Source organism: Myxine glutinosa, chromosome 4, assembly GCF_964187855.1.
Source record: "Myxine glutinosa chromosome 4, kmMyxGlut1.1, whole genome shotgun sequence".
NCBI classification, from domain to species: domain Eukaryota; kingdom Metazoa; phylum Chordata; class Myxini; order Myxiniformes; family Myxinidae; genus Myxine; species Myxine glutinosa.
The window spans coordinates 62,291,010-62,316,742 of NC_136264.1; the positions used below are offsets into that span (position 1 = coordinate 62,291,010).

General features: G+C 45.5%; 1 protein-coding gene across 1 annotated transcript in view; it reads right to left on the minus strand.

The window, feature by feature from the left end:
- Window positions 1–25,733, minus strand: part of LOC137425859 (uncharacterized) — a 245,516-nt gene that overhangs the window by 178,670 nt on the left and 41,113 nt on the right. The window contains exons 8-10 of the mRNA XM_078775229.1: window positions 9,992–10,105; window positions 7,375–7,488; window positions 1,631–1,744 (exon numbers count right to left, since the gene is read on the minus strand). Coding sequence (XP_078631355.1) covers window positions 1,631–1,744; window positions 7,375–7,488; window positions 9,992–10,105 — 342 coding nt within the window. The remainder of the gene's footprint in view (window positions 1–1,630; window positions 1,745–7,374; window positions 7,489–9,991; window positions 10,106–25,733) is intronic.

Here is a 25,733-nt window from a genome sequence, read left to right on the forward strand (position 1 = left end):
CTTGTAAAATTTGATTTGGTGAACCCAGGTTAAATTCACATACACCATGTGTGTTTGTCCACTGTACATCAGTGTCCTTGTAAATTTACATGCAAACATCCTGACATCTTCGTCCTGGATGCCAATGGTGTCGCTGCTCCACCATGAGCTTCAGATACTTATATTTTTTTGTATACAAGGTCGAGGCTCGTGAAAGATCTAACATTAAACACAAAAAAGTCAAACCGACACAAAAACATATAATAAAGGGAGTGGTAGAAAAGATGGAAGATGGGGAGAGAGGGGGGAAGGACACAAACACAACATTTGGGAGCAGGGACATCGAGAGATATGTGGGAGGGAGAGGGCTTGGGGGGAGAAGGCGTGGGAAAGGGGGGGTGGTGGTAGAAGTATAAAACACATGGACACTGCAAGCACTTCCAGGAAAGAAGTTGGAATTTAAAAAAAGTGGATCTGTGGTGAATTAGTGGGGGTAGAAAAGATCAAGGTTTTGGATGGGGGAAGATAAGACATGGTGGTGAGCAGCTGTTTTAAAGACCTGGAGGGAGGAGAGGGATTGAAGAGAGTGGGGGAGTTTGTTCCAGAGGAGGGAGTAAAGAGGAATGAAAGAGTGAAGGTGAGCAGAGAGCCGAGATTTCGGCAGTTTAATCATGAGAGGGTTGCAGGCAGATCTTGTGCGACCTGAAGGAATATTGGGGGGACAGAGCCCAGAGAGAGCTGGGGGAGCAAGGCCGGAGAGGAGTCGGTAGAAGACAGAAAGACCACCAACCTGCCTGCGGTGAGTAAGTGAAAGGACCTCGGAGTTAGCTTCATCGCGGGAGATTCCAATGCTTCTGAATGCTTTGGTTTCAACAGCGTGAAGCCGAGCCAGGTGTGAGGCAGGAGCACCAGCCCAGAGGGGGGAACAGTATTCCATTGAGCTGCGGATGAAAGCCTTGTATGTGGTGAGGAGCTCAGGTGTGCCAAGGAAGGACTTCACACGACGGATGATGCCCAGTCGGCGACTGGCTTTGGAGGCCAGCTTGGAAATGTGGTTTTCCCAGGAAAGATCATGGCAGTTAGTGAGACCCAAAAGCTTGAGCGACAGAACTTCTTGGAGAATATTATTCAGAAAGTGGATGGGAGGGTTGTCCAGTCGGTCTTTTCGGAGAGGCATCGTAAGAGTGTGAGATTTGTCAGGATTGAAAGACATGTTCCACTTGCTTGACCAGTCTGTGATTTTGTCCAGGTCTGCAGAGAGTGAGGAGCCTGTGGACTGCCGATCTGAGGGATGAGGAATGGAGCGACAGAGAGTAGATCAGCATAAATTAATAAATAATAACTCTCACACCTGCCCCCTGACTTACCATTGCAAAATAGATAGAGTAATTGAAAAACTTCCGTTTACATTCCATAATTTTCCAAATTGTCCATTCCTGTCAATGTTATTGAAGCAACACAGCTATGTTGAGGACACAATAGTTAATGGCGTTGACGAACACAATGGTGTGTGACCATCTTAGGCATCACTGTTGAGATGTACCTTGTAAAATTGTGTAACTCTTCACTCATCGTGAGTTTTGTTGTAGTAATTGATGAATGGTATGAAAAAGTGGGTATTTTTACAGAAATCATGTACACACACACACACCTTGTTTGCATAAGCTTCCAGTCCAGCCAGGTGCACAAATACAACGGAACTGATTGATGCCATCGAGGCAAGTTCCGCCATTGTCGCAAGGGTTTGACAAGCAGTCATCAATATCTGCAGAAGGTAAATGCACAACGTACACCATTCATAATCACAAAGTCATTTCTTTCAGGAAATACAATATTTTTTTCGATATCTCGAACCAAGGATGATTCTTCAAAGTACATGAAAAATAAAAATTAAGCTGAAGATGTTTAAACAATTAAACAGGACACTCCAAGTACTCACTGATTGGACAATTAAACAGGACAGTCCAAGTACTCACTGATTAGACAATTAAACAGGACAGTCCAAGTACTCACTGATTGGACAATTAAACAGGACAGTCCAAGTTCTCACTGATTAGACAATTAAACAGGACAGTCCAAGTACTCACTGATTAGACAATTAAACAGGACAGTCCAAGTTCTCACTGATTAGACAATTAAACAGGACAGTCCAAGTACTCACTGATTGGACAATTAAACAGGACAGTCCAAGTTCTCACTGATTAGACAATTAAACAGGACAGTCCAAGTACTCACTGATTAGACAATTAAACAGGACAGTCCAAGTACTCACTGATTAGACAATTAAACAGGACAGTCCAAGTACTCACTGATTAGACAATGAAACAGGACAGTCCAAGTACTCACTGATTAGACAATTAAACAGGACAGTCCAAGTACTCACTGATTATACAATTAAACAGGACAGTCCAAGTACTCACTGATTAGACAATTAAACAGGACAACCCAAGTACTCACTGATTAGACAATTAAACAGGACAGTCTAAGTACTCACTGATTAGACAATTAAACAGGACAACCCTAGTACTCACTGATCAGACAATTAAACAGGACCGTCAAAGTACTCACTGATTAAAAAATTAAACAGGACAGCCCAAGTACTCACTGATTACCCAATTAAACAGGACAGTCCAAACAGGACAATCCCAGTGTGTACCCTGGATTAGAATAGGTACACCGTATCCCTGCGTGTCAGAAGAGACGACTAAGAGGGTTGGCCTCAGGAAGGGCATCCGGCCATAAAAACGTTGCCTCAAAAAGAGAACCATGACAATTACAACTACATATGGGCAGGGTACAGCCTGAAGTGGAGATCGATTTCTGAGGTTTGGGATATGGAATGTAGGGACAATGACAGGGAGATCAGGAGAAGTGGTGGAAGTATTAGTCAGAAGAAGAGTGGACATATGTTGTGTGCAAGAGACGAGATGGAGGGGAAGTGGTGTGAGAATGGTGAAGGGTAGGCAGGGACAGAAATACAAGTTTGTGTGGCAAGGGTGCCTGGAGGGCGTGAATGGTGTTGGTGTCCTGTTTTCTGAGGAGTTTGTAGACAGTGTGGTGAGTTTGACGAGAGTGAGTGATAGGTTGATGATGGTGAAAATGATGATTGGAAAGCTCTTGGTGAACGTCATCTCGGGATATGCTCGGCAGGTTGGTCGGAGCGATGAAGTGAAGGACAGGTTCTGGTGTGTGATAGAGAAGCTGATGGAAAACGTGAAAGATGAGGAAGTTGTTGTGGTAGGAGGTGACCTAAATGGACATGTGTGAAGGAGTATGGATGGTTTTGAAGGAGTTCATGGGGGTTACGGATATGATGTGAGAAATGGAGAAGGTGAAAGGATTTTGGAGTTTGCTGATGGAGCTGATTTGTTGATTTGTAATACTCAGTTCCAGAAAGAGGATAATAAGCTTGTTACATACACGTCAGGTGGGACGACGACAACCGTTGACTACCTGATGGTGTGTAGGCGAGATAGGGGGCACCTCCGGGACACAAAGGTGATCCCGGGGGAGGAGGCTTTTTCACAGCATCACTTGGTTGTCTGCGACATAAGGGTGAAAGGTGCGAGGAGAGCACGGCACGTGAAGTACCAACCGAGAATGAAGGTGTGGAAGTTGAAAGAGGTGACAGTAAGGGAGGCATTAAAAGAGAGGCTGAGTAGGGTAGAGGATGATGTGGTTGAGCTTGAAAGTGTTTGGATCTCAATGAAAGCTAGTCTGTTGGGAGGCGTTGGTGAGGTATGTGGATGGACAAAAGGACCACCGAGGCACTCGTAAACATGGTGGTGGGATGATGAAGTTGGAAAGAGGATTGACGAGAAGAGGAAGAAGTTCAAGGAGTGGCAGAAGGCGAAGGGTACGGGAGCAGAACCAGCAGAGCATGAAAGTTATAAGGCAGCCAAGAAGGCTGCAAAGAAAGAGGTAGCAAAGGCGCAGGAGGCATGTCGGAAAATGTTCGGAGAACACTTGGATTCGGAAGAGGGTCAGAGAGCAGTATTCAGGATTGCAAAGCAGATCGCGAAAGAGAGGTGTGATGTGATGGGTGTGAGTTGCTTGAAGGATGAAGTGGGACAAATCGTTGTGGACCCAGATGGAATTAAACGAAGATGGAAAAGATATATGGAAATGCTGTTGAATACAGAGAATGAATGGGATGGCAACATGGAGAGTAACCCAGTTTTAGGACCGGCAGAGAAGATAACTGAGAAGGAAGTTGAGGAAGCGATAAAAGCAATGAAGAGTAGAAAAGCGGGAGGGCCGACGGGAGTTGTGGGCGATATGTTGAAGGCAGCAGGAAGTTGGGGTGTGAAGAGAATGACAGAGATCTGTAATCTGGCAGTGAAAGAAGGCCGCATTCCAGTGGCTTGGGAACTGAGTACCCTCGTCCCTCTATACAAGGGGAAAGGTGACCCTCTAGAGTGTGGCTCGTACCGAGCGATAACGTTATTGGAGCATGGAATGAAGGTATTGGAAAGGGTGTTGGAGAGGAGGATAAGGAAGAAAGTAAAGATCGACGAAATGCAGTTTGGATTTATGCCAGGAAGAGGAACGACAGACGCGCTTTTTATTGTGAGGCAGTTGCAGAAGTCCATGGAGAAGAGGAAGAAGTTGTTTCTTGGGTTTGTTGATCTGGAGAAAGCATTCGATAGGGTTCCACGCAAAGTATTGACATGGGCATTGAGGAAGTTAGAAGTGGAGGAATGGTTGATCAGAGTAGTGATGGCAATGTACAAAAGAGCGCGCACAGCAAGAAGGACGAAGGACGGGAACAGTGGTGAGTTTGAGGTGAAGGTGGGAGTGCATCAGGGGTCGGTACTAAGTCCACTACTATTTGTAACTGTGATGGAGGTGCTGGCTCAGAACGTAAAGGAGGGTTTACCGTGGGAGTTGTTGTATGCAGATGATCTGGTGTTGATTGCGGAAAGTATTGTTGCGGATATGAGGATTGCATTTTTTTATTGTGTGCTTTATTATTATTATTGTTTATTCTGCGCCTCCTGCCTCCAGTGTTGTGTAAAAGTAAAAAGGGCGTCCCGGTAGTTATTCCATGAAACACCACATTGCAGGACCCGATAAAACCCTTGTTCAGTAGCTTATATCTTATTATGTGTTTTAGAGTAAGGCCTTGTCTTCCATTAGAATAATACTCCATTGCACAGAATCAATTAAGAATAGCTCCCCTTCAATACTTCCATTTCCCAGCCAAACTCTCCATCTGTGGGTAAAGCAGTTCACAAGCGTGGGATGCATGCCCTCTCATTTCACTGCGATAGTGAATATGTGCTCCGTGCTCTGTTTGAACAGGAGGGGCGGGGTCGCCAGGAAGAGGCAAGCCCAGGGCGCGCCACGAAGGGCGGGGCTGTTCAGCCCCATGCCCAAATAAGGAAACAAGCCCGTGGCTCGCCACGAGGGGCGTGCCGTCGGCGCCTTCCCCAAATAAGGAGACAAGCCCGTGGGATTACCATACAAGGTCACGAAACAGAGCACGGGGGGGGGGGGGGGGAGGGCTGTACCAAAACCGAGGGGGGCGTGTTAGACCCGCGCTAACGGTATGCGAGAAGGGTGCGAAGATCGCAGATGAGCTGGAGAGAAGTGAGAGAAAGGCTGAGCTGAGCTGGGTGGAGAGACCTGCGCTGCAAGGGAAGTGAGAGGAAGAAAAATACGAGCTGAGCTGCGTGGAGAGGGACACGACAAAAGAAAGGGTCCAAGAGAAAGCCGAGGAGCTTTTACGAAACAAGCTACACGAGAGATACAACAGAGGAGTGCAGCCCAGTTTCAACCAGCCGCGTGAAGCCCTGACGGTGTGCGCTGTAAAGCGGATTACAAGGAGCTGCCGGCTCCCCGCTTCCCGCCCGGAGTGGACCTGCTTGCTGTGCCCTGTGATCCCACCTGCTCATCCTTTCCAGCCATTCCTGCCTGCAAGTTCCCCATTTTGCCTACGTGAGTTTGTTTTGTTCGTGCTGTCCTGGGTAGTAACTAAGTCTGTATAAGCTAGTAATTTTCACTGTGTCACCTGCGTCTCATGTCCCCTGTAAATAAACGTGACTGCTCTTTTTGCTTATGTGTGTAAATAATAATAAACCCCGTTACTCTTCTGTACGTCTTCTTCTTCCTCTTTGCATTAGTCGTCTTAGTCTTTTCCCGATTGAATAGCGGTGGCGCGATACGGCCAACGTCTGGGTGAATCGGGTGAGTCGGGGAACAACTGTTCGGCCGCGGTTACCTCCGCTCGGTAAAAAAATAACATCTAATCCGCGGACGGTAACAGTATGGATGGACTGAAGGAAAAGATGAACAAGTGGAAGGAATGTATGGAGACAAAAGGTCTGAAGGTGAATATCGGAAAGACGAAGGTGATGGCAAGTGGTAAAGCATGTGGTGAGGTGGAAAGAACTGGGAAGTGGCCCTGTGCTGTATGTAGGAAGGGTGTCGGAGTGAACTCCATTCAATGTACAATGTGCGCTGAGTGGGTTCATCAAAAATGTAGTGGTCTGAGAGGGTCATTAACCAGTGTGGCAGCTGCATTCAAATGGAAGGTGTACACAGTGGGAGCTGCAGATGGAGGAAATGTTGAGTTGGATCTTGGAGACGGCGTGAAGCTGGAAGGTGTGAAAACATTTTGCTACCTCGGAGACATGCTGAATGGAGAAGGTGGATCAGACTCGGCAACGGTTGCTGGAGTGAGATGTGCGTGGAAGAAGTTTCGGGAACTGAGTGGCGTGCTGATAAGGAGGGGAGTGTCGTTCAAGCTGAAGGGAAAAGTGTATGCTGCATGTGTGAGAAGTGTTATGATTTATGGGAGCGAGACATGGGTCATGAACGTAGAGCAGCAACGAAGGTTGGAAAGGGTGGAAATGCGAATAGTTCGATGGATGTGTGGAGTATCGTTGAGAGAGTGGACGACAAATGATGAATTGCGGAAAATGATGGGAATAGAGCCTGTGATTGATGCTGTGAAGAGGAACAGGTTGAGATGGTTTGGTCATGTGTTGAGGAAGGATGAAAGTGAATGGTTGAGAAGAGTGATGGAAATGAATGTAGAAGGAAGTAGAGGACGGGGAAGACCGAGAAAGACTTGGATAAAGATGGTGGAAGAAGAAATGCGGGCAAGGGGGTTAACAAGAAGAGATGCAGAAAATAGGGCAAGATGGAGAAGATTGTCATGGGGACCGTAAGGCTTATCCCCGCTCTAGGAGGGAAAATGGCCTTAAAATGCATGTTGTTGTTGTTGTCGTCCAAGTACTCACTGATTAGACATTTAAACAGGACAGTCCAAGTACTCACTGATTAGACATTTAAACAGGACAGTCCAAGTACTCACTGATTAGACATTTAAACAGGACAGTCCAAGTACTCACTGATTAGACAATTAAACAGGACAGTCCAAGTACTCACTGATTTGACAATATGTTCCGCTGTACCCAGAAGCGCAGTTACAATCGAAAATGTTAATCAGATCCACGCATGTGCTGCCATGTTGGCAGTTTATACCAACACAATCATCACGATCTGCAATGATCAACACAGGGTCATATGGTCAGTTGAGAAGTCAAATGGTACTTGTAAAAAGCAGATGTAGCTAGAAAAAGTACATTTTAATCCTTGTCCATGATTTTAAAAATTAATACTTAGAAAAGGTCTAATGTTGTGCATCTGTTTCATCAATGTGTGTGCAGTCTGGAGAAGCATGTGGTCTTAGCGCTCTTCCCAAATCAAGATTTACAAGGATTTACAAGGAACTTCAATGTAGGAAGAGCTCAATAGGTCCATGAAGCCTGCACAACCTGCCAAAATCTTAGTACCCTCCTCCCCCCAACTACCTACCGCTTCCAGATACTCATCCAACTCAGCCTGGGGTTGACTTAATGGCGAAGGTGGTCTGACTTGAGATCCTACGGTCCTGAGTTCAAAACCCCTGTCATGCCGTTGAATTAACACGAGGTGGGTTGACTCAGCCTGTCATCCTTCTGATGTCGGCAAAAATGAGTACCAGATGACTGGTTACAGAGAGGCATGACATCAGCGGCATCTCCTCTCCCAGAAAATGATGCAACCAGCAGCCACAAGCTGCACACAAACCACCACTTATCCAACTCAATTTTCAAACTATCTACTAACTTTATTGTCACTATCTTTGTGGAGACATCATTCTATGCATTCACAACTCTCTTCGTGAAAGACCCTGCCTTACTACTGTCCTAACTCTCCTCTTTATTCTTAAACTGGCAGCACTTGACCTCTCAGTGCCCATTCTGCTCAAAAAATATTCTGCACTTGTTTGTCTACGTCCATAATTCCATCAAACACCCCGAAACATCTTTCTCAAATACCCTTGCAATCACCTCCATTCTAATGTAAAAGGTAATGTGTGTTTTAGTCACTCCTCCTAGCTTTGTCTAGCTGTGTATGGGAGTAATGTAGTTGTTCTATGCAGAATCCTCTCTATGGCAACTATATCCTTCCTCAGATGTGATGACCAAAACTGTACACAATATTACAGATGAGGCCTCACTAAATTCCTGTATAGAGTTAACTCCAGCTATTTTGCTTTATATTTTATCCCCCTACAAATAAAACCTAAAACCGCATGAGCTTTACCTATGGCTGCCACTAATTCTTCAACTATCCGGGATGCCTCTTTGCCGTGATTATTAACGCCCACCCACCTCCCCCCCCCCCCAACCACCCCCAATAAAAATTGGGGACCAAATCTTCCCCATTCTTTCCTGCTGCCCGGATTTCTCATGGCAGCGCAGTCATGGTCAGAGTGACGATCGGTCCCCATGGACCGGCCATTTCCCTCTTGTCTCTGTCTTCTCTTCTCTACTCTTTCTCTTTAACTCTGTCGTGGCCCTGACTTCGTGAAGGCGGAATACACCATCCTGGATGTGAGGGATCTCTGCGTCGCTCCTGGGAGATCAGTCTGATGATCGTCGATAACATGGGCTTGTCCGAGAGAACTGCACAGGACTATACAACAACAACATCAACAACAACCAATTCTCCTGTGCTATTTCTTGAGGGCCCCACACTTAATTAACCTTTTAGTTACCTGTTATATCCTTAAAGAATGCCTTGCTGTTATGTTTAATATTTTTGCCCATGATATTTTAATATTCTCTTTTGCCTTTGCGAGTTATTTTCTTTACTAGACGCCCATGTCAGTCAGAATCTATTCCTGTCATTTTATACTTGATGAATACCTCAGCTTATCCTTAATAACTGCTTCTCTCCCTGTTCATACACCCTGGTCTCTTTCTGCCTGCACCTCCACACCTCACTGGAAGATACCTACATTTCACCCTACAAATTTGTACCTCCTTGATGGTTGCCCATTTCTTTGATACCGATTGCCCACTCGTTAACTTTGTCCAACCAAGAGCATCTAACTCTCTTCGCATTCCCTCAAAGTATACCTTCCTGAAATGTAACAGCGTTACCCTACTATTCCAAACTCCACGTCTCATCAGTGTAGGCACACACTAGAAAGTTTTAGGTTTAAATACCAATTGTTCTGTGACGTGAGTCAAATAATATTAATGAAGTTTCCACAATTTGTTTTATTGGTTTTACACATATTCTCATGAATTGTTCCACTCTGTTGCTGGCTTAATGGTCAATGTGGCTGCCTTGAGATCTCAAGGTTCTGAGTTAAAGCCCCTGTCATTGAAATCAAATGAACATTGTATCCTCCGGAAAAATAATGAGGAAAAGGATTTTGTTAAAAGGCTGAAATTGTTGTAAAATTTAAAAAACGGTTAAACCTTCATTGCCGCAGCCAGCGAAAGCCTGATCTGTCTTCATGTGCAATAACTGTGTTCATTGTGCTTTGCTGGCCTTATCCTTGAAGCAGTCTATCCCAAATCACCACTCATAGAATGGTGCCAGATTATGGAGTGAAGAAAGTGTTTGAAACCATTCTTGTGACTTTTTGTTAAATAAACGTTTCAAACACATGGTAAATATCTTGTCGTTTACATCTCGAATCACATTCAAATATTAAATCACTTACTCTGATTACAGTTTTCCCCGCTCCAGCCTTCGTCACAATCACAGTAGTGGCTTCGGAGCTGATTGACACAGCTACCATTTGTACCGCACGAGATACTTGCACAATTGTCAATAACTGTGGGGTAGGGAGGAAAAAGATTCAATTCACAAGCATGAGGTGCAGTAAAACAAACTCTTCCAACAAAAGAATGGTCAAAGTTTTAGGCCTCATCAGCACAGCACAATGACGATAATTTTTTGCATTTTGATCAATAAATAGCAATGAGACAAAGTCAAAAGCAGATGACACCAATCTGTCAGGTTTCCTTGCATCGGCGACATTCAACTTTAACTTGCTATTTCATCATAACGTGAATTATCACAGTGGTTTCTGGCACTGTGAATTTCCAAGGGTCATTCAGTCCAATTTGGAAGCGAATATTGCATTTCAGATCAAATCTGGTATTTCTGAAATAAAGATATTTGGTTTTATGCCAAACAGTTAAGTGTTACTCAACACTATGAAAGCAATCATTACACCAGCAGATACAAATGCCAAAACAGAAAATTTCAACCCCTCTTGTAAAGAGGAAGGGAAACAAAAGTTTATTTCAATTTGCACACACTTTTCCTTCTGTGGATTGATGCTCGAGTCTTATTTATTCATTTCACATTTTACCTTCAAGTTGGTTAAGGTAGTTGGCTTAGGATATTTAGGGTCCTGAATTCAAGCCCCATCTGTGCCAAAATAACACCAAACATGTAGACTCAGCCTGTCATCCTTTAAAGATCAGTAAATGAGTACAGGCTTGCTGGAGGTAAGAGATCAACAACAGTTCATCTGGGAATAGCGGCGGCATGCCATCTCTACCCAAGTGCTGGAAGTCTTTGGGTTGCCTCTGACTTTGGTCGACACCAAAACTTTCAATTGCCAAGCCTCATTGTGAACATCTTGTAAATATGCCAATGAACATGATGATCGCAGCTCACTCAATCATCTATATTAATGTTGGTGCAGTAGCCAAGTGATAAGGATATTGAAGGTTGTCAATTTGTCATTTAGAGGGTGTCAATTTACATTTTACTCAAGTAATCAAAAAGCAATCTACTCAAAACAATTCCTGGTGCAGGGATAAAGACTTTTGGTGATCATGCATTCTGTCCATATGATTCTATAAACTTTAGAATTTATTGCCTTTTATGATTCTTGCAGCCACTCCATATAGAGAAATATAACAGCTGTGTAATAAACCAATTTGATTGATTGATTGATCAACAAGTCGACCTACATCCAAAAGTACACGACCCCCATGCTAAATAAAGAAATAACATATCCTCCAGTGCAGTGCGTGACATTGCTGGGGTGCCTTTGGTGCCCGGCGATGCCTCAGGTGCAGCACATGGAGACGGATTTGGGAGGGAGCTGTGCACAATAATTTATTGATTAATTGATTAGATGTGGAATTAAAAATAAATAAATAATAATCCGAGAATAATTAATTTCTTAATCAATTGGCTAATAACATGCATACACCAACATGGTTTCATCCGAATATACAACTTTTTGAAAATTAAGAAATTACTCTTAAAATTAAATAAATAATCAATTAATTGATTGATCAATGAATCAAAAATACCCTTCACAGCCAAATCACTTGGTCACTGTCCTGTCCAAATATCAGTTTCTTAGCTCCAAAAAGAGCCTGAGATATTGCCCAGATGAGAAGGAAAATAAATAAGTACTTAATAAAGTGATTGATATTTGTTATATATATACTAGTATATATATATATATATATATATATATATATATATATATATATATATATATATATATATATATATATATATATATATATATACACACATATATATATATATATATATATATATAAAAAAAATAACCACCTTTAGAGGCCATTTTTCCCCGCAAGCGGGGGTTGGCCTTTTTCGGGAACCGTGGTTGTTGTTGTTTTTTGGTCCCCTTTTTGAAGCAATGTTTTACGGCCGGATGCCCTTCCTGACGCCAACCCTTTTTGCCGCCTTTAACGACAAACAGGGAATTACCAGTGAACTGGTACTCAATTAGCCGACCTCGGAAGGATGACAGGCTGAGTCAACCCCCCTGGCGTTAATTCAGCGATCGACCGGGATTCGAACCCGAACCGAACATTTATCACTACTTCAAATACCTAAAATTAGAATCAGGTGCACCAGTTCAGGTGCAAATTATTAGAACATCGTTCGAGAGGATCTTGGAGGAACCTGTCTTATTTAAACCTCAGACATTTAGTTTGGTTTGCTCTTTGTTGTTGTAGTGTGCGGAGTCACAATGCCAGATTAAAAGAGCTCTCTGAGGCCTTCAGAAAGAAGGTTATAGATGCCTACGAGTCTTGGAAGGGATTTGAAAAGATCCCCAAACAATTTGAAATCAATCATTTGACTGTCCAGAAGGTCATGTCCAAGTGGAGAAGATTCCAAACAACTGTCAACTTGTTCAGGCCAGGCCGAACCAGCAAGTTCAGCCCGAGAGCAGACCGCAAGATGCTGAAAGAAGTCTATAAGAACCCCAGAATGTCATCACGGGACCGACAGGTAGCTCTTGCCACTGTTGATGTCAAAGCGCCCGAGTCTACCATCAGAAAGAGGCTGCACAAATTTGATCTACATGGGAGGTGTGCCAGGGCGAAACCTTTGCTGTCCAGAAAGAACATCAGGGCAAGACTAAAGTTTGCCATTGAACACCTCGGGCTGAGGCAAAGACCAGCACTTCTGGAACAATGTGCTCTGTAAAGATGAGTCAAAGGTAGAGCTATTTGTCCACAGTACCAGAAGACATGTTTGGCGAAAACCAAAAACAGCATTTGACCAGAAGTACCTGATACCAACTGTAAAGCATGGTGGTGGAAATATGATGTTTTGGGGCAGCTTTGCCGCATCAGGGCCTGGGAAGCTCATCATCATAGAATCCACTATGAATTCTTCATTGAACCAGAGGGTGCTTGAGGATAATGTGAGGCCATCTGTCGGAGAGTTGAAGCTCAACCGAAAGTGGACCTTGCCACATGACAATGACCCTGAACATACCATTAAATGCACCAAGGAATGGCTGAAAAGAAAGAAATGGAGGGTTCTGGAATGGCCAAGTCAAAGCCCGGATCTAAATCCCATCGAGATGTTGTGGGGGGATTTGAAACGAGCTGTGCATGCAAGAAACCCCTCAAACATCGCACAGCTGAAAGAATTCTGCATGGAGGAGTGGGCAAGAATTTCTCCCAGTCGATGTCAGAGACTGGTAGACAGTTATAAGAAACGCCTACTTGAGGTTGTTTCTGCCAAAGGGGGAAATACCACCTATTAGAGCCAACGGTGTACTTACTTTTTCCACAGAAGGAAATGGCATCTCTGTTAATTTTTTGTTGAATAAATGATTGCAAAGTCAATTTTTCATTGTTTTCTGTTCAATTTGATCACCTTTATCTATAGATACTGTTTAAACTAGAACGCCACTCAGTAGAGCGCATACTCCCGCCGTGGGTCATGTTGGAATAGTACGGTTTCACAAAAGTTTGAGGGAGTAGTTCAGTGACAACACAAGACAAGACAACACAAGGCAGACACTGCACAGATATATATATATATATAACTGTGAGAAATAGTATAAACTCCACAGTACGAGCAGGGCATCTCATTTGCATTAAATAAATAATCGGGAGATTAAATCAGACGCGGACGTAGCTTCAGGACGTCAATCTTTAATTTTCGACAAAGCTTTCGACCAACATAGGTCTTCTTCTTCGTCGTCCCCAAGCGCTTCACTTCCGTTGAACTTGGGGACGACTAAGAAGAAGACCTTTGTTGGTCGAAAGCTTGTCGAAAATTAAAGATCGACGTCCTGAAGCTACGTCCGCGTCAGATTTAATCTCCCAATTATTTATTTAATGCAAATGAGACACCCTGCTCGTACTGTGGAGTTTCTACTATTTCTCACAGTTATATATATTGTTGCGAATATGGAATTTGGCCTCCATATCCGCTTGTAAATATTCCCCTATTTTCTCCAATACTCCCCAACTTTCCCCAATCCCCCATTCCCTAGTCCCATTGCATGTAAATAACAATCAGTAGAGCCGACCTTCCCCTTATTCCCCCATTAAATGTCGTGCCCAGGTCCACCGCACCACACGTAGACAACTTTCGGACATCTTCCTAGTTATTCTTATTCTATGTCAGTTAAGGCCTCGTCTCCATTAATTATGACTCTTCGTTGCACCAGAATGTGATTATATGGCATCAGTAGTGAGTTTAGGACCTTTCCCATACCTCCTTCCATCTTCTTCCCCAACAATTACAACAACAACAGAGGAGATGGCGGCGGAGCGGGGGAGGATGCGTCCTCACACCGGCTCGATTAGCTCCAGACCATGCGCTCCACGGGGTTACCACGAAGGGGCTCCTTGTCAGCTCCTCGTCAAGGGCGGAGCCTGGTAAACCCCCCGCACGCACCCAATGAGAAGCAACGTGCCGATTCCACGAGGCGGAGCTAACGAGCCGAGGGCGTGTCACTCCCCGCCGGATATACGCGGCCCCGCGCCGGATGAGATGCGAGATGCGCACCCAGCTTGGAGAAGGAAAGCCACCTGCGAGCGCTGAGTCAGATGCGCACCCAGCTTGGAGAAGGAAAGCCACCTGCGAGCGCTGAGTCAGATGCGCCCCCAGCTTGAGCAGACAAGACGCCATCCGAGCGCTGCGACCTCCCCGCATCTCTGGACCGGACCGAGTCGATTCTGACCTTTGAGCCCAGGTGCACCTGGAGCCATCGCTACCCGCCTGTCCTTTCCATCAATCCCCGTGTGAGTCAGCTTTGTCCCGTTTATCTGTCGTCTGTTGGGAATAATATAAGATTGTGTCTAAGTGCTTGTCTTTCTATGCTGTCCCTCTTGTAGTTGTAATCTAACCTTCCGCCTTAATATAACCTCCTCCGGAGGTCTTGAGAACTGAACCCCTGGTGTCGTATTGTGTTATTGTAATCCAGCCGGGTGTCTTCTTTTTCTTATTGAGCCAGCGTGGCGCGGCTTCGTCAACGTTCGAGTACAATCGGGTAATTTGTGCAGACGTGGTCATACCATAAAACCGCTCGGTAAATAACATCCAAGCCACGTCTGTAACAATTGGTGTCAGGAGTGGGATTCGAACCCGGGACTAAATTTATTAGGCCCAAATTTTGGGAGGGAAAATCGATTCGGAGCGCGTACTGCGCTCGACGAAATTATAACGGAAAAAAAAAAAAAAATTGGATTTGTTTTACGAAACTCGAATTTTGCAAGTCGCGCTATGGCGGATCAAGACGGCTGGGGTCCGGTAGGGGAGAGTGAAGCAGGGTCGGTCCAGGACCAAATTGAGGGACGTGAGGAGAGCGAAGCAGTGAGGGCGGCAGGTTCGCAAAATAGCGCCGTCACGCACGAAGTAGCGGGCGCGCAAAATGGCGCGCTCGCTCACGTGGTTGAAGGGTCCCAAAATAGCGGCGCCGCGGAGGGCGAGCCTGCGGTGGCGGCTGGGGACGCTGGGCAAACCGGGTTTGACCTCAGATTATTCTTGACCCAACTGAATGCAAAAATGGATAGGATGGAGGGCCAAATGAGGGTTGATAGTGGGCGATTAGAGGGCCAAATGAGGGGTACCGGTGAGGGATTAGAAAAGAAATTTGAGGGGTTAGACAACGGGATAAAAGAAGTAAAGAATGGGTTAACGGGGGTAGAAAACAGAATGGCCGCTCAAGAGAATCAAATGGAAGGGATGCAAAAAGGGTTAGAGGGGTTAGAAAACAGTATGGAAGGCAAATTGAGGGACATGAGGGACCAAGCGGAAAGGGAAGTTAACCAAATGGGGCAGCAGATAGAGGGGGTCAGAATGGGGGTAGAAGCCAAACTGGATGCTCACAGAGAGGAAATGGAGCAGATGAGGGTGGCATCTGGGCAGGAGATGCAAGTGATGGGAGAGGAGATCAGAAGAGGAGTGAGTGAGGAGGTCGGAGGAGTGCGCGAGGAGGTGAGGCACTGTGAGGAGCACATGGAAAAGGAGGTGAGAAAGGGGACTGTAAAGTTACAAGGGGGCATAGAGGACCTGACGCAGGAGGTGGAGCAGCTGACGGTGGGACAGACGGAGTTAGTGGAGCAGGTTCAAAGGAACACTGCGGTATTAGGAGGTTTAAAGGCGACACAGAAAGAACTAAAAGATGACTTGGTAGCGACGAAGAGGGAATGTCAGATGGTACGTGAGGGACTGACAACGAGGTTGGACGAGGTGATAGAGGTAATGGAGACGAAGGACCGGCAGGTGAGGACGCACATGGAAACGGTCAAGGTAGCCTTGGAGGACGAGCTTGAGGAGACGTACCGGGGAATAAAAGAGGTGAAGCACAAATTAGAAGAAGTGGAAGAAGGGATGAGCGAAATTAAGAAGCGACGGAGAGGGGATAAGAAAGAGATAAAAGAGGAGATAAAAGAATTGGTCCAAAGTCTGTGTTTGGATCGTGATGATGTGCTCATTAACCGGATGAGGGATTCGCAGGTGATGGAGGAGAAGCGAAGAGAAAGAGGACCCGGTGTAAGTGGTGACCAATATGGTCGTGCGTATGATGCGCCAGGTGATTTAAGAGGCTTGGGGGTCGAGATAGACCCGGGTGTTCGTGAGAGGCCGTTGGTGAAGTGTGCGACAGGTCTGGTGTGCGAAAATGGAGGTGTGCAAGAAAGTCCGACTCTGGGGTGTGTGAGGAAAACGTGCGTGCCAAGGAGTGAGTGTGCCGTCAGGAGTGAGCCGGTCGGAGCGCGTGTGCGAGGGAGCACAGGGAAGCGCGGTGTGGTGAGTGTTACGGAGGAAGTAACGAAAAAGTGTGCGCGGGAGGACGCGCGAGAAAGGTGTGTAACGGACGGGTGCATGGGGAAAGCGCATGCTGTCAAGAGTAAGGGAGAATGCATGCCTGTGGTGAGTGTTACGGAGGAAGTAACGAAAAAGTGTGCGCGGGAGGATGCGCGAGAAAGGTGTGTAACGGACGGGTGCATGGGGAAAGCGCATGCTGTCAAGAGTAAGGGAGAATGCATGCCTGTGGTGAGTGTTACGGAGGAAGTAACGAAGAAGTGTGCGCGGGAGGACGCGCGAGAAAGGTGTGTAACGGACGGGTGCATGGGGAAAGCGCATGCTGTCAAGAGTAAGGGTGAGTGCGCGACCGAGAGTGGAGGTGAGAGTAGTGAGAGTGACAAGGAGAGTGAGCTGGTTGTGACAGGTGAGCGAGGATGTACACCTGGGATGGAAGGATGCACACCTGGAATGGTAGAGCGTGAGTGGGAATGCACGCTGGAGTTGGTGGTGAGGCACATGGTTGGGTGTGCGAATGAGGGCACACCTGTGATTGTCACAGAGGAGGTGACCGAGGAGGGGGCGCGAAGCGGTGTATTGGTGAGGTGTGCGAGCAACGAATGTGTGCCAAAGTGTTCGGTGGTCAGGTGTGTGACCAAGTCGGTGAGCGGAGTGAGTGTACCGAGGTGTGAAAGAAAAGGTACGAGGAGAATGGGAACGGCTGCATGTATGAGCAAGAAAGAGGTAGCGTATGCATGTAAGCCTGCAAGTGAAGCGTCGACGGTAACCGGGTTAAAGGTTAGGTCGACTTTTAGCCGGATCGGGCCCTCGGTGCGTGCCGGGCTTCGCGTGCCGCGAGAACCAGCGGAGATCCGAGCCACGGCGGGTTCGAAAGGACCGCCGTGCGCGATCCACGCTGGGCCTCGCGTGGAGCGGCCGCGTCCGGGCTCCACAAGGCGGAGCGGGCAGCTCGATAGGAAGGGTCGTCATGGCGACCACTTTCTATTGAGACGTGCCGGCAGGTCGAGATCGGGACATTGGATGGCTCCACGCCGAAGTGGTGCATGGGATCTCGGCCCGGGTAAGCCTCCGTCCCTGCACCGAATGCGGGACGCATCCAGCCGCTGGCACAAAACAACCAGCATCCATTGCTTGGCTTTACGAAGCCGGGCTTTGGACAGGAATTGGCGCACCGAGAGGTATTAGTGAGTAGACTGGGTGATGAGGTTAGTGTTTTGGACCCAAAATTAGAGAAAAACAAAATTTGATGATTGGCAAGGGATTGGCAGTAGTGATTGGCAGATGATGGGCAGTGATTGGCAAATTTTTGATTTATTGAAATTTGATGTGCAAAATTGGTAGTGAGAGACCCCCGATGTGGTGGGATGGCAAATCCACCATCCTTCCCATGTGGGGGGGCAAAGGAGCAATAGTTTATGGGGTGTATGGCAGTGAAAACTAGCCCGGGTGGGTTAGGTTATATCAATAGGGCCCTAGAAGATGACATTAGGTAACGTTAAGTTTAGTTAGTGACTGATACCTGTAGTGGGGACGCAGGTAGATTAGTATGGATGATAATGACGAGGGAGCGCAATAGTTTAAAGGGACGACTGGGAAGCGCAAGTTTCAGAAGGGAGTAGTTAGCTGAGATGATGCCGCGTGTGTGTGAGGATTGAACAGGTGTGATTGCACAGGTGTGCAACTGGACAGGTGTGTGGAGCAGTGTGTGAGTAGTGAGTGTGTGGATCAGCGCGAATGCGCTTGGGGAGAGAAGGGTGCCGGTGGCACCAGGTGTGAGAGCACAGGTGTGCAAGTACAGGTGTGTGGAGAGAGTTGGAGTAAGTGGTACGGAGTGGTGTGCATGGTGCGAAGGTGTGGATGGGGGAAGAGTAGACCCCTTTCACGAGTACCCGGGGCGGGTAGTGTAAGTGTTAGGTAGAGGGTACAGGTAAATTGTGGTTGGATATTGGCATTTGTGGTGCGGTTGCAGAATGGTGTTGTGAATGGGTGCATTAGTGTTGTGGAAATGGCTGGGCGTGTAGCCTGTTAGTGTGTGTAGTTGGTTGGGCACTCCACCACTGTGAGGATGTCGGCCAGTTGAGGCCGCAGGTGGGCTCTGGGAGCCGGTAGAGTTGTGGATGGGGCCCGAGGATCCGGAGGACGGACCCGGGTAGCCCAGTGCCAGAGAGGGCACCGAGTGGGGAGAGTGCCAGAGGGCCTTCCCCAGGTAGTTAGGTTAGGGTAAGGAGCAGGTAAGCTCGGAGGCAACTGCAGTGGTGGAGGTGTGCAGGTGGGTAGACCCGCTGGGAGAGGTACACGCCACAGCCCAGAAATTGTGCGAGGGCACCGGGAGATGAATCGGGGGAGTGAGACCCCAAATTGAAAAGCACCACAGTTTGGCCAATGGGAATTGGTTTTTAGAACCCATAGTGTAAGAGGGCCAATGGTTTGGCCGGAGAGAGACCCCGGGTAGTGTAAAGTTGTTAAAGTCATTTAGGAAATAGTTAGGATTGATGAACCTGTCGCACCATACGCAGCCACTTGCCTGTGGTGATGATGATGACTCCACACCTGTGTTTTCTTTGTTTGTTGCAGGAGATGAGAATTGCTGTTGGATTTGTGAGACGCATCACGACGTGGATGAGACATTGGGGTGATTCCATCTCTCCCTCCCTAGGAGGGACTGATGATGAATTGGTGATGGCAAATTTTGATGTTGAGTTGGAGATGGCAAATTTTGATGAGAGTTGAAAATGGCAAATTTGATTGGTTAGGAGGGAGAGAAGACGAATTTGGTATATGGGAGGAACGGGGAAGACAGTAGGGATGTTTGTTGATTTGTAAAGTAGATGTTTATGGGTAGTGTTGTGTTTTGTGGATACAGTAAGGGGTAAGGGAGGGGCCATGTAGGTTACCTGGTGGGGGGGGGGCGTACGATAGGAACGTACCTGTCTCACCTGGTTCCCATGTGCCCCCAGTGTGCATCATCTTGTATTGCGTGCACTTTTGCGCCCTTACCACCTTACTCACTTGTTTCTTCTTTTGTCTCCCACCTCCGAGGATCTGGCTTTGGGGTAGAGAGAGAGGAGAGAGAGGTGCTGGCTGCGCAGTTGTGGGCCTGCACTTTCGCTGTTTGCTGCCGGGATCGATACACCATATGGACCGCAATGTTTGTGGCCACCCACAATGGACCGCAGTTCGTTTGCGGCCAAGCACCACCCGGGGATGGACCTATGGGTCAACGTGGCACCTATGCCATACAGGTGAACCACTAATAGTTAACACCACCAAGTGCACCACAAGAAGAGCAAGAGACACCTGCAGGGTTAGGGGTTGTCGAATTTATTTTTATTCCAATGAACAATGGTGACTGCACTGATTGGTGGTGGGGTGGTGCTTTTGATGCTCGGGAAGGGTGCTCTGCACGTTATTAAAGGCCGTCGGCCACAGAGCACTCGTGGGTTGGTGTATCGATGCTGGCAAGCGCGCTCTCTCTATGCATAACATCTGCATGTGTTCCTCCAAAAACAGGTCCTGGATCGTAGTGTAGATATCAGCGTAATCTTGTAAATAATGCTCCCTACCGGCTGTATGTTTAGTTTGAGAATTCTTTCCGGATTCGGTTATCCTGTGGGTGTGTTTCTGTGAGGAGAAGGGTGCAACGTCGCAGGGGGACATATTTACTCATTTGTGAATATCTGTAAAACTGTCGCACTCAGGGTAGAGTTAATAGTAGAGGGAACTACATTGCGTGCCACACTAAAGTAGGTAAAGATTTATCGGGTCGGGACGCCCCGAGGGTAGAGAAGGGTGCAATGTTGCGAATATGGAATTTGGCCTCCATATCCGCTTGTAAATATTCCCCTATTTTCTCCAATACTCCCCAACTTTCCCCAATCCCCCATTCCCTAGTCCCATTGCATGTAAATAACAATCAGTAGAGCCGACCTTCCCCTTATTCCCCCATTAAATGTCGTGCCCAGGTCCACCGCACCACACGTAGACAACTTTCGGACATCTTCCTAGTTATTCTTATTCTATGTCAGTTAAGGCCTCGTCTCCATTAATTATGACTCTTCGTTGCACCAGAATGTGATTATATGGCATCAGTAGTGAGTTTAGGACCTTTCCCATACCTCCTTCCATCTTCTTCCCCAACAATTACAACAACAACAGAGGAGATGGCGGCGGAGCGGGGGAGGATGCGTCCTCACACCGGCTCGATTAGCTCCAGACCATGCGCTCCACGGGGTTACCACGAAGGGGCTCCTTGTCAGCTCCTCGTCAAGGGCGGAGCCTGGTAAACCCCCCGCACGCACCCAATGAGAAGCAACGTGCCGATTCCACGAGGCGGAGCTAACGAGCCGAGGGCGTGTCACTCCCCGCCGGATATACGCGGCCCCGCGCCGGATGAGATGCGAGATGCGCACCCAGCTTGGAGAAGGAAAGCCACCTGCGAGCGCTGAGTCAGATGCGCACCCAGCTTGGAGAAGGAAAGCCACCTGCGAGCGCTGAGTCAGATGCGCCCCCAGCTTGAGCAGACAAGACGCCATCCGAGCGCTGCGACCTCCCCGCATCTCTGGACCGGACCGAGTCGATTCTGACCTTTGAGCCCAGGTGCACCTGGAGCCATCGCTACCCGCCTGTCCTTTCCATCAATCCCCGTGTGAGTCAGCTTTGTCCCGTTTATCTGTCGTCTGTTGGGAATAATATAAGATTGTGTCTAAGTGCTTGTCTTTCTATGCTGTCCCTCTTGTAGTTGTAATCTAACCTTCCGCCTTAATATAACCTCCTCCGGAGGTCTTGAGAACTGAACCCCTGGTGTCGTATTGTGTTATTGTAATCCAGCCGGGTGTCTTCTTTTTCTTATTGAGCCAGCGTGGCGCGGCTTCGTCAACGTTCGAGTACAATCGGGTAATTTGTGCAGACGTGGTCATACCATAAAACCGCTCGGTAAATAACATCCAAGCCACGTCTGTAACAATATATATATATATATATATATATATATATATATATATAGACTATAGACTATATAGAAGATAATGTTAAAAAAACAAGGCAATTTCACTTATATTTTCGGATTCAGCATTCAATTCTATATAAGTGAGTGTATTTTGAGGCATGTGCGGCTTCAAATAAAATATTGTAAGCCAGGCAAAAACGTTCGTGTCATTCCTTAGGGATACAACATGTAAAACTGGCCCAAACGTCAAAACCAAACTCGCTCATTTTCAGTCGTACAAGCTAATGCGACACTCATTCTTCTGGGAAGAATCCCGTGCACATGCTGGTCACACGTATAAGTCACCGAAGTCTTTATAAGTTCATCAAATACTGACACAGCGATTGACATTCGCTGAGGTAAATGTTGATATCTCTTCTGAGGTAAAAACAAACAAACAAAAAACAGTTTTAAAGCATTATACGTATCAAACAATACATTTTATGAAACGGGCAAAACCTAATACACGCTTTGGTGGTTTTAAAATGACAGAATATGTCTTTATTAGAAAAAAAAAAAATGAACATTGAAGACGACGCTTCTAAAAAATACACCGCTCTAACGCATAACCACGAGTTTAAACTACATTTACAACAAATATGAAAACTATTTTCATATCACAATGTTAAATATAGAATATACAGAATATAATGTTAAAAAAAAAAAGAGCCCTATCTTCCAATGGTAAAAAAAATCCTTCAGAAAATTCCTGGATCTGGAATAACATCCTGAGCTGCACCAAAAACTAATCAATTCTTCCTTATCCCAAGGGCAATCGTCCCAACAAACTTTCATCAAAACCGTTCAGAACTTTTCCAGATATCTTGTTCACAAACACACGGACACACATACGCACACCCACACACACACACACGGACGGACACGATTGAATGCATTACTCCCTGGTGGGAGTAATGAAGATAAAATATTGATATGTCCACATATGTTAAAAAGATAAAAAAACATTTCATGGGGTGTACTTTCTTTTTCCACATGCGAAATTTGCATTTATGTTTATTTAAATTATAAAATGGACTACAAAATGTAAATGTTTCATGATATTTGTTATATTATATCACCTTTATCTATCAATATTGTTGAAATGAAGATCAAATAGCTGTATGTTGAAATATGTTTTAAAAAGTCAAAACTTTACATGGGGTGTACTTACTTTTTCACGTGACTGTATATCAATTGATGAATCAAATAGTAAAAAATACTGTTTTGCCAAAGCATGTGCTCACTACTGTGCCCATATTTCAGCTTCCTAGCTCATAGGATGGCTGAGATCTCGCCCGGACGAACAAACTAGAACGCCACTCAGTAGAGCGCATACTCCCGCCGTGGGTCAAGTTGGAATAATACGTTTTGTTTTACATCCTATCTCCCCAAAACAATAAATGAAAAAGAAAGTAGGCCCTGTCAGAGAATTTATTTTGATATATCTCGGAATTAGAGGAGAAAAACATCATTTAAGAATAAGAATAAAAGCTTTAATGCACTAAAACAGAAAAAAAAAAATTCCCCAAAAAATTCCCAAATAAAATTCCTGGATCCGGATTAATATCCTGAGCTTCACCAAAAACTAATCAATTCTTCCTTATCCCAAGGGCAATCATCCCACCAACTTTCATCCAAATCCGTTCAGAACTTTCCAGATATCTTGTTCACAAACACACGAACATACGAACACACATACACACACACACACACACACATCTCGTTTTTTCATTTCTGTTCCTCACAATTCTCTCTCTTTTTTACACACAAACACACAAACACACACACACACACACACACACACACACACACACACACACACACACACACACACACATGGATGGACACGATCGAATGCATTACTCCCTTGTGGGAGTAACAAACAAAAAAAAACAGGAAAGAAAACAAGAAAGAGCAATCAGAGATTGCAGACTCTCGCCAGTATGTGTTTTTGGCAGTTTTTAAGGCTTTTGCATTAAAGCAAATATGGCGGCCGAATTACGTGACCGATGACGTCAGCATTTTTTTTTCTCCACCAATTTATCCCCAGATGATGCTCAACAAATTTCATCTTGATCAGATGAAGTTTTGTATTTGTCAAATTATGACGTCATAATTGAGGCACCTATGGCATCATCATTAATATATGTTATTCCACATGGAGAGTTCTTTACAATTGGCCATGTCTCAATTTTTTCTATGCAGCGCTTTTGGAGATATTGAGGTGCAATTTTTTACGATTTTTCTGAGATGGCAGCCGAACCACGTGAAAGATGATGTCAGTGTATTTTGTATGGTGCTTATTAGCTGCTGTGTTTGTTTGGTTTATTGACAACGTAGATTTATATTCAATCCAATATGGCTGCCGAACCACGTAACCAATGACATCATCAATTTAATTTCTCCCATACAATTTTTGTGTACATCATGATCAAGAAATTTCAAACTGATCGTATTGGGGCGTTCTACTCATCTAATTATGATGTCATAATGAAGGAACCGATGACATCATGATGAACATGTGTTGTTCCTCATGGGGGGTACTTGCCAATGAGCCATGTTTCAACTTTTTCCACGGAGCGGTCTCAGAGATTAGAGGTGCAACGTTTTTCAGTTTATCCAAAATGGCACCCATACCACGTGACATACAACATCATAATTATCATTACAAAATTCTGCAGGAGGAGGCGCTCCTATGGTGAACATTTATTCCCAATCGGACCAACGGTTGCAGAGCAAATCATACTCACGTTCTGTGCAGACAAACAAACAGACAGACCAAAAAAATGAAAAATCGGTCAGAGAACGAGGATTTGCAGGAATGTACTTTTTTATCGGCCATTTTTGACAAATATGGCGGCCAAACCACGTGACAGATGACGTCATCATTATTTGTTTTCTAAACTAATTTATTCCTTGATGATGCTCAAGAAATTTCATCTTGATCGGATGAAGTTTTGTACTTGTCGAATTATGACATCATAATGGAGGCACCTATGACATCATCATTAACATATTTTATTCCCCCATGGAGAGTTCTTTACAATGAGCCATGTCTCAATTTTTTCTATTCAGCACTTTCGGAGATATAGAGGTGCAAAGTTTTTCAGTTTTTCAAAGATGGCGGCCGAACCACGTGACCGATGACATCATCATTATTTTTTTTCTCCACCAGTCTATGCCAACATGGCACTCAAGAAATTGCATCTTGATTGGATGACGTTTTGTACTTGTCGAATTATGACGTCATAATGGAGGCACCTATGACATCATCAATAACATATTTTATTCCCCATGGAGAGTTCTTTACAATGAGCCATGACTCAATTTTTTCTATTCAGCACTTTCGGAGATATAGAGGTGCAAAATTTTTTCAGTTTTTCCAAGATGGCGGCCGAACCACGTGACCGATGACATCATCATTAATTTTTTTTTCTCCACCAGTTTATACCGACGTGGCGCTCAAGAAATTGCATCTTGATAGGATGAAGTTTTGTACTTGTCGAATTATCAAATTATGACGTCATAATGGAGGCCTTGGGCCGAGAGAGTTTTGGCACAGTCTATTCCAGGGCAAGAAAAATATGTGTGTGAAGGTTGGCGATTTACGTGCAACGGCGTAGACGTAGTACTGCGAATGAATAGACAGACAAACAGACAAACCAAGCGATCAACATACTTGCCGGAATCTTTTCCGGCAAGTAAAAAAACAAGCAAACAAACAGACTCAAATGCAATACCCTCTATGTTGAGGGTAACAAACGGCGTGAAAACTGAGTACTCCTTTTCAGTGCGTCATCGCCGGGCCCCCTTCAGTGCCTGGCGATGACATAATGAGGCACCTGAAGAAGTAATAGGATAGGAGCGGTGTACAACAATCATTGTTAGGTAGTTGGATGCAAAA